The 10111-nt window shown below is 35.6% G+C and overlaps 1 protein-coding gene across 3 annotated transcripts in view; it reads left to right on the top strand.

Moving 5' to 3' along the window:
* ADGB (androglobin) overlaps positions 1-5897 on the top strand; it is a 161532-nt gene extending 155635 nt beyond the window's left edge. For 2 of the 3 annotated variants that reach the window (XM_025422506.3, XM_025422507.3), the window contains exons 35-36: positions 441-627; positions 5450-5895. In XM_025422506.3, coding sequence (XP_025278291.1) covers positions 441-627; positions 5450-5635 — 373 coding nt within the window. In that variant the 3' untranslated portion in view covers positions 5636-5895. Of the gene's footprint in view, positions 1-440; positions 628-5449 lie in introns of all 3 variants that reach the window. The other variant, XM_025422508.3, reaches the window with a different exon arrangement.
* The last annotated feature ends 4214 nt before the right edge of the window (positions 5898-10111 follow it).

A 10111-nucleotide genomic window follows, 5' to 3' on the forward strand; every position in this document is an offset into this window, starting at 1 on the left:
TACTGAAAATTCCCAGCATTCCTGCTGATATTTAAGTAGGTTCAATTTTATTGAAATCAGACAATAGGATTAATAGAGGGAGATAGTTACTCAAGCATATTTATAAGTTTGCAAATATTTTCAACATTATTTAGCTTCATAAATTAAATAAGGAAAACCTCCAAATATTCTTGTAGTTTCCAACACCAATTCCATGAATACCTCATCACATGGTACATTTGATTTTATTGGCACTTTCCTAGAATTCTTTCCTAAAATATTAGTGACTCAAGAAGTACTGTGTAATCCATCAAAAATTAATAGTTTATCCTTTCTATTCCTAATATTCTATTGGATTCAGTCCACCACACTGTTCATATGATTTTAATTTTTGAATTTTAAAGTAAAGTTCATCCTAGCATTCCAAAATGATTTATGCATCTCTTTGGATGTTTTTATAGAAGAACAGTAAACAAAGACCCTGTGCTACAAACAGAGGAACTGAACCAGCAGCAGGCAATGCAAAAGGCAGAGGAGGTTCATCAGTTCCGCCAGTACAGGACTAGAGTCCTCAGCATTCGAGACATTGACCAAGAAGAACAGTTTAAAGTAAAGGATAAAGTCCTGGAGATGTATGGGGAGATGCGGGTGAGTCTCAACATACACATAGATTACAGTTGGCACATTCTTGTTAAAGTGATATTGTAGAATCATATAGGACCTGGGTGGAAAGAAGTCTTGAGAGCATTTAGTTCCCAGCTCCTCAGTAAAGATGGAGGATTGGTGAAACACATCTACTTCCACTTACTTCCTTAAACCCCTCAAAATTGTAGTATTGGGGATCTATCCACAAAAATAAGATGAAGGAGAGAGAAGACAACAATAAAATATATGAAGTTGGAAGAGAGCTGGGTGAAGATTGTATTAACAGACTTGAGGCAGCCAAATTCTGAGCTTGTAGCAGAAAAACTCTTTAAGAATCAACCCAATTTGCTCCACAGAATCCCTGAAAGTCTCTGAAGTTGGTAGTATCAGCCCTATGAGAAGTGAAGGGGAAGTGGGAGGAAGACAGGGCTGTTGGGTTTGCTTGGCTTGAAGCTATGTAAGAAGCAGTTTGAATTGTAGGTCACTACCTCAACTTTTTGTAATCAGGTGACTGTCCCTTCTCCACCCTAGCAGAAGACTAAAAGTGCTTTATCTAGGCAAGTTCTAAAAACAACAACAACAAAAAATAGGTTGGGAGGGTGGGTTTCTGTAGTGAAAAAGTAAAAAATGGAAGTATCATACTTGCAATGGGGACATTCAATAAATATATGGTTGACTTCCACTATAGAGGATGAAGATTTATTTTCATCCCTCATTCCTACAACACACACACAGACTTCCAAAGACACTGATGGCTACAGGACTTCCTAAATGTATCAGCCTTAGTGACATTAGGTTCTCCATGTCATTTCAGTATTGGCTGACCTGAGGAATATGCTTAGTTGACTCCTCCTCTTGCTTGTCCAATAGGCACCTTAAACCAAACCTCTCCAAATCTAGATTCTATCATTCTTGCCCTCTTTCTCATGTCAGCCCAAACATTTCACCTGCACCAATATTCCCCACCCAGAAAGGGCAGTTTGAAGTCTTTCAGCTGCTCAAAGCACAGACTTTGGAGACATCTTTGACTTCTCTCACCTCCTTCATCTAATCCATTATCAACACTTGGTAGTATCAACTTGAAAATATATCTATAATTCAATCACTTTTCATTCTATCTAATCCTACCACCCTAGTCCAAATCGTGTTTTCTACTCAGAGTATCACAGCCTCCTGACTGATTTCACTGCTTCCAGCTTGCTCTTCTACAATGGAGTCTCTGCTTAAAGCCAAAATGATTGTGACCATTAGGACAAACCATTTTATCCTGTGGTGACAAACAGCCCCAGGGTCTCAGTGGCTGAAGACAGAGGTTAGCAAACTTGTTTTCTGTAAAGGGCCAGGTAGTAAATATTTTTGTCTTTGCAGGCCATATGTTGTATCTACTCAATTCTGCTGCTGTTAACACAAATTCAAAGATAATGCCTATGTGTGTATCAATAAAACTTTATTTAGAAAAATAAGCATGAGCCATATTTTTTGACACGCCTTAATTTACCAAGCCCTGGATTAAAACAATAAAAGCATATTTACACTTCACTGGCACGTCCAATAAAGTCCAGGAGAGGGTCCTTTACATCTCATTTACATTTAATAGTCACATTTCATGGGTCAAAGCTAGTCAAATGGTGACATACAACTTCAGTGAAGGAATTGACCTTGCTGATGCCTTGATTTCAAATTTGTAGCATCAATAAATCTGAAACAATAAATTTTGGTTCCTTAAGCCACCCAGATGTGGCACTTTGTTACAAAAACCCTAGCAGACTAATATGGAGTGCAGTGCTACTTTGTGCTTGGAGGATAACTGCAAATATTTTATGAATTGCACTAATGGTGATCACAGTACATCTCTAAAATGGATAATGGAATTGTTTCACTCCTATAATGGCTTCACATTTCACTAAGAGAAAAAGAGAAAAAAAGTCTTTACTACGGTGTCTAGAGCTCTATATAATCTAGTGCCCACTTGCCTCTCTGACCTTTTCCCCTGTAACTCTGTCTGCTTTGCTTCCTTTGTTTTTTGCAAACTGATTTCACCTTTCCACTAAATAGTCTGACATGTTCCCAACTCTGAGGCCTTTGACTTGCTCCTACCTCTTTCTGGAATATTCTTTCCTCTAAAGAGTCAAATGGTTTATAGCTTCACTTTTTGAGATCTTCCATGCATTGTCACTTTATTAGAGAGATCTTCTCTAGCTTCCCTTTTACAGTTAGCATCCTTCAGTATTTGTATACCCATGCCTGGTTTTATTATTTTCTTTAAAGCAATTATCATGTATGTGTATTCATTCATTGGTTTAACATGGAAAAGTATATTTTATTTTATAGTTATTATTTATAAATATTTATTGATCATATAAAATATATTCTACAATATATAAACATATATAATTATATATAAATATATAATATGTACACATTTTTAATCTCTCTTCTGTAGAATTTAGATAGAATATGAATAGGAACTTTGTTTTGATTCACTGTTGTATACCCCAAACCTGGAAGGGATGTCTATTTCACAAAAGTTTGTTTCAAAAATGAATCAGTGAACCAAAAAAATGAATATTAAAGTTATGCAGATTCAATTTATCATATAGAAAATAGTTTAAGTTATAGTATCATAAGACAAAAGGAAAATTTGTTATTTCCATTCATGTTTTTTCTGTGTTTAATGGACAAGTAAACACAGTAGATGGGAAGGCAATAGGGAAGAAATATTAACTGGGATTTTTTTTTAAGATTTTATTTATTTACTTATGAGAGATACAGAGAGAGAGGCAGAGAAATAGGCAGAGGGAGAAGCAGGCTTGCCTGCAGGGAGCTTGATGTGGGACTTGATCCCAGGACCCCGGGATCACACCCTGACCCAAAGACAGATGCTCAACCACTGAGCCACCCAGGTGCCCCTAACTGGGATGGTTTTTAATTCAGATTTCATTCTGTGTGAGGTACAAAAACTCTAGTTTTGGTTGAAACTACCTTAATAGAAACATTATCAGTACCACATTTCTTATCAGATGGGAGAAAAACATACCAATCCTCAAGAGATTACTGACATATATTAAACTTACATTACACTAAATCATTAGAAGACTTTCTCTCTTTTTTTAAAATGGCACTATTATCATTTTGTACAATTGATTTAGTAAAGCCAATTTTATTGTGGTACTTTCCTTTTGCCAAAAATTTTGAGAAGAGTCTGATTCTGACATTTAGCTCTTCCACAAGCTCTACCAAAATCATGCAGTTGCAAAACCACAGAAAATTTCTTGAAGAATTCCAATGAAGACACAACAGTCATTTCTAGAAGCCTCTCTTCTAGCTAGCATCAGTTAACTAATACTTTTTAAAAAAAATTATATCATTTTTGAAACAAGAAACAATCAACAGGTTGAACCATAATTGTGCCCATACTATCAGAAATGCAAATGAAATGAGAAAGCCAAAGCCTCTTCGTAAAGCTACATTGACCCTTAGTTATATTATTGCTTTATTTGTGAACATTTTTAGAATATTGCCTGGAACTAACATTAAGTTTTAAAAATTACCTTTCTTTTTGAAAATATAAACTATATTTAACTGTAGCTTATATGCACTTTGCAAGTAGAATCAGAATTTCCTGATGGATTGTTGGTATAAGAGAAAGTAAAAGAGTCAAGAAATGCTCTAAGGTTTTTAGCTAAACAACTGGTAGGGCTGAGTTGCCATCAAATCTGATGGCTCGAAAGGAAAGATAAAGATTTAAATTTGGGACATTTTTGGAAATATCTATCATATCCAAAAAAGCATTCTTACCTATCTATTACAGTTATGTGGAAGTATTGAATAGAAGTTAGATATGGTTCTGGAATCTGGGAGAGAGAGCTGGGCTCAAGATCAAAAAATTGGGAGACCCATCAGTCTAGAAATGGAATTTAAAGCCATGGGGTTAGATAAAATCACCAAGGAAAGAGTTCTAGGATCTAAGATGTGGCCACTTCCTCAATAAGAGATGAAGGAGAAGAGGAAAAATTAGCAAAGGCAACTGACAAGGAGCAGCTATGAAGGTAGAAGAAAAGTCAATGGTGTATGATGTCCAGAAAACCTAGTGAATCGGTTGATCCAGGAGGAGAGGGTAGGGGTGATAAGAATAGGACCAAGATGTGATCGCAGATTTAGCATGGTGTCCTTGAATGAAAACTGAACTTACAAAAACAAAGATAACCAGTGAACTGGGTGATAGTCAGGCACATTTCATCAAGTCTAGAACAATGTGGGGAACTAGTAGCTACTGAGCACAACTGAAAAATGCACTCATGAGAGATGCACTGATCAGCATGTTTTATTGATATTATATTCATCTTTCTCTTTCTCCTACTGATGCTTTTATTCACTATTCTGTTAAAATTTCATGTACCGGGGATCCCTCGGTGGCTCAGCGGTTTGGCGCCTGCCTTTGGCCCAGGGTGGGATCCTGGAGTCCCGGGATCGAGTCCCGCATCGGGCTCCTGGCATGGAGCCTGCTTCTCCCTCCTCCTGTGTCTCTGCCTCTCTCTCTCTCTCTCTCTTTCTGTGTGTCTATCATAAATAAATAAATAAATAAATAAATAAATAAATAAATAAATCTTTAAGAAAATTTTCATGTACCCTTTGTTGTTAGCTCATGTTTCATATATTGATAAACATTTGAGACTATAACCTAATTTTTGACTCTTTTCAGTAATTTGCTGCCGGAATCTATTGGCATAAGGAAGGGATAAAAAGATTGATTGCTTTTTTTTCCCCCAAATTTTTTTTCTGGAACCATGAGCCTTTAATTGCTTGGGATTTTGTTTTGGAATAGGACTCCTTAGATGAAGCCCGACAGAAGATCTTCGATATCCGGGAAGAGTATAGAAACAAGTTGCTGGAAGCTGAGCGCCTAAGATTGGAAGCCCTAGCTGCAGAGGAAGCAGCAAGTTCAGTGGAGCCAGAAAAGAAGACGCTGGCTCCTGACACACAGAAAAAAAAGAAAGGAAAGAAAAAGTAACCAGCAGGTGCCCAACTTGTACCTTCTTCTGGAGAGGAAACCCCTTATTTTTTTAATATGATCTTTAACCTTTCCTGCTGATAAGGTATTAGGCCAATAGAAAATAGAGAAGTTTTCCTTCTTAGAATGAATTTCTGTATTTTAATATTTATTTGTTGGTTTTTCTCAGAAAAAACTATGATTTGAGAATTTAAACTTTTCTAATTTCAATAAAAATTGCCTCGAAATATGTAAATTGCAATAAAATTTACGTATCTCCCTCTAAATCATTGCATTTTAGATAAGTAGTAAAAACAAGATCATAAATGGGCTAACATGATTACATTTGAAAACATTCAACAAGGAGAAAAATAGCTATGGTTCTTAGAGGAAATTTTGTTTCTAACCTTAGAGACTTTAAAAATTTTTTAAATATGCTTCTGTATTTGTGTTTTTTTTTTTTTTTTGGAAAGGCTGAACTTTCATAAACCTCCTTCACTGAGTAAGAATTGCTGTGGGTTAAACTCCATTGAAGTGTTCGAAGTCTGAATCCTAACACTCAGGCAATGCAGACATAGAGACTTTGATCACAAACACATCCCTTGTCATGTGACCTGGCATCATGGTTTTTTGTAAGACACAGGGCATGTTCTTATATGCCAGTTTTAGAAAATTGCAGTGAGTGTATTAACTGAGGCATGTGATGGGAGATGGGCTTCTCCTAAAAGCACACTTCCAGTTCATGGCTTCCTCAGGTGAAAACTCCAACAGTAGTTTTAATTTTTTAAAAAAGATTTTATTTATCTATTCATGAGAGACAAAGAGAGAAAGCAGGTCTCCATGGGGAGCCTGATGTGGAATTCGATCCCAGGACCCCAGAATCAGGACCTGAGCCAAAGGCAGATGCTCAACCACTGAGCCACTTAGGTGCCCCTCCAACAGTATTTTTTAATCAGTCAAAACTGTTCCATTTTGATAGGTGATTTTCCTTTTTTCATTTACTTAGATTTTATTAAATTTTATTTTAAAAATGTTTAGCGATATGTATATATACATATATATGTAAGTTTACTTAAACATGCAAACACTTGCCCACATTGTTCTTTGCCTAAACTTTCCTTCATCACCCTATGATCTCCCAAACCCTACAAAATAGTACATGATGATGACCCAGAATAAATATTTCCTTGTTTTTCACTTATCTAATATAATCATACATCAATATTTTATATCGTGTCCTAGTTTACAAAATGACATTTTTAAAAAGATATTATTTATTTATTCATGAGAGACACAGAGAGAAGGCAGAGACATAGGCAGAGGGAGAAGCAGGCTTCTCGCAGGGAGCCCGATGTGGGGCTCCATACCAGAGCTCCAGGATCATGCCCTAAGGGAAAGGAAGATGCTCAACCGCTGAGCCACCCAGGTGTCCCCAAAATTACATTTTATACATTCTTTACCATGTTTTGATTTTTCTCACCAAACAACACAAAATTTCTTTGAGACAAAGCTAATTAATTCTTTTTAATTGCTGTGAAATATTTCATGGCGCAAATATATTGTCATTGATTCAGCTAATTCTCCTATATTAGCTTTGTTTCTAGACCTTTTTCTTTTTTAAAGATTTTATTTATTCATGAGAGACGGGGCGGGGGGGGGGTGGGCAGAGACACAGGCAGAGGGAGAAGCAGGCTCCATGCAGGAAGCCCGACATGGGACTCGATCCCAGGTCTCCAGGATCAGGCCCTGGGCCGAAGGTGGCGCTAAACCGCTGAGCCACCCCTCTGCCCGTCTAGATCTTTTCTATACAAGAAAAACTAGTAAGAACAGAAAAGAATTAGCAATATGGTAAATTTAACAAGGTATTTTCTAATAAATAAAAAAAGAAAAATATAGTGCCTGACCTTTAAAATAAAGGAAAAATAAAATCAAAATATTTTGTAAGAAGATACTATAAATATTACTGTATAAGTGCTTACAGTGACTACACTGGAAATACATAGAACACAGAACACCAGGTACAATGCTTATACCTATATTTGGAATCACTGACCATGCAGTTGATACAAATAAATGCAGACTGATTTACAGGTAGTTTTTAATTGTCACTCAAATATTTGGAATGGGGTTGCCATTGGTGATACATTTTTCAAAATGGTGAACAACTTTGGTAAATTTTCAAAGATAGCAATGTTTAGTCTTCCCTTAATATACACAACTGTTGCAGTCCTTGAAATATTCATTGAACTTTAAAACTGTGCAAAAAATACGTCTGTTTTATATATCTTACAGAGTTAGGTTCTTGGATCATTAATTTGCTTTTAGACTATATCAATGATAGACCATTGAACTCATGGAGAGGTAAGATGATTCTTTGTTGCATGTGACTCTTTGAAAGATTAGGGGATATCTGACATCCTTGACATTTAACAAGTTCTATCACATTCTTGGGCCAACCCAAAATGCCCCCACATGTTTCCTTAATACTCTCTAGAGTTTGTACTGTCCCCACTGAGATCATCTCCATGGAAAAGAATAGTAAAGATTATTGAGAAACTGAAGATAATAATGTCTATGGATCATAGTTAATACCTAACTCCTTTAGAATACACAGCTGTATAAAGACCCTCCATTGTATTGATTGAGTTAACCAGGGTACGTGTATAAAACATACTATAATTCCTACACTTCCTAGATCATTGTCTTAGACAAATGTATGGCTTCCCATTCAGTTTCTTTCTCCTTAGACTCTTATCATCTACCTCTTTACATCCCCTACCAGTTCTTCAAAGTCAACTCTCCACATCCTTTCTCAGGGGCTTTTGTAAGAGCTGAGAAAACACACTTCTCTTCTGCAGTCACAGACCTGTTGCTGAGTAACAACCCCAGGGTGTGACTCTGATGGTAATGAAACATTATTATAAGAGCAATTTAACACTTCAGTGTCTCTGACACCTCACTGAAGAATAGGATGTGGCTTTCCCTTTTACAAAATCAAAGTGTCCACTAAAGTGTTTCTGAAATGTAACAAAGGACAGTCTTCATTTAAATGAATTAGAAAATTGCTGACATATTTGCTAAACTTTTAACTTGCTTTTAGAAATCAAGTTTTCAGGGCCCCTGGGAATCTGACTCTTGACTTTGGCTCAGGTCATGATCTGAGGGTTGTGAAATTGAGCCCCATGACACTCCATGCTCAGCATGGAATCTGCTTGAGATTCTCTCCCTCTCCCTCTCTTTCTCCCTCTGTCCCTCCCCCCACTTGCACTCTAAACAAATAAATAAAAACAATCTTTTAAAAATAGAAATCATTTTCAAATCAAAAAACACTGATTTTTAGTCTCTGAGCCCTCTGTTATTATTATATTAAAAACATTAAAAACACATTGCACGATATTCTGATATTTACCTTGTGTCTCTGTCTCATTCCAATGTGACCCCTGTATCCACTGTCTCTTGGAAAATAGAAAAGTACAAGTGGAAGTGGCAAGAAGAGCCAGATAGTAATGGAATTTGCCTCAGAGAAGAAACTTTATACCCTGGGCCATATCCTAGGTGGGATTATTAAGAACAGATTAATAAAAGTTTTCAATGACCTTCCCAGAACATTTCTGAAATTAACATTATGAAGGAACTTTGTTTTAAGCTGGTACAATATTTTTTGTCTGATCAATTATAGAATAAATTCTATTCTTCTTAATTAGATAAAATAGTTTCCAACCATGGGTGCATTTTCATGGAATAAGACTTAGGCTCTACATCCTCGTTTTTGGTATAAGCACAGATGGCAGCATCAACACATAGTATGATTTATTTTTTAAGTGAACCTGTATAACAAATTACCATTGTATAATAATTTCAATCCATAACTAAAAAATCTAAGTTTATCCAACTAAACCAAGCATTTTAATACATTTTATTAATTATAAAAATCTACTTACCTAACCTGTAAATTCTTTTCCCATCTATCACATAATATAATGATACTCTTTATTTTCAATGCTTATCAAACCATTGATTTCGGAATCACCAATTCAGATGGCATGTGGATAACTCTTTCATTCCATATTCGACAGTGGGTGGTTGATATATATATAATGAGAAAACTCATTAAAAATTATATTTGCCTTCATGAAAAAAATTCCAAATTAATATTTACACAGTAAAGACTTACCAGTTAATAAACTGCTAAATAATATAAATCAATATAGCTCATTGGTGAAACTGGGCTCAGTCGGTTAACATCTCTATATTTTATGGGTTTGAAAAGAAAATTTTCATGCTATTTTCACCAGGAAAATTACATTTGTGCAAATGGCCAAAATTACATTAGATACAACCTCACCAACCAATGACTTATTTGATTATTGGTAGAATTAATGATTATATTGTTATATAATTAATAATATAATACTAAATTGTTGCTGTATGTTTTCTTTCTGAAGGAACTTTGAAATTTTCCTGTACTTTTTTTCATAAACTTAGTGGATTTTTAAC

The sequence above is a fragment of the Canis lupus genome, chromosome 1 (assembly GCF_003254725.2).
Source record: "Canis lupus dingo isolate Sandy chromosome 1, ASM325472v2, whole genome shotgun sequence".
Taxonomy (NCBI): domain Eukaryota; kingdom Metazoa; phylum Chordata; class Mammalia; order Carnivora; family Canidae; genus Canis; species Canis lupus.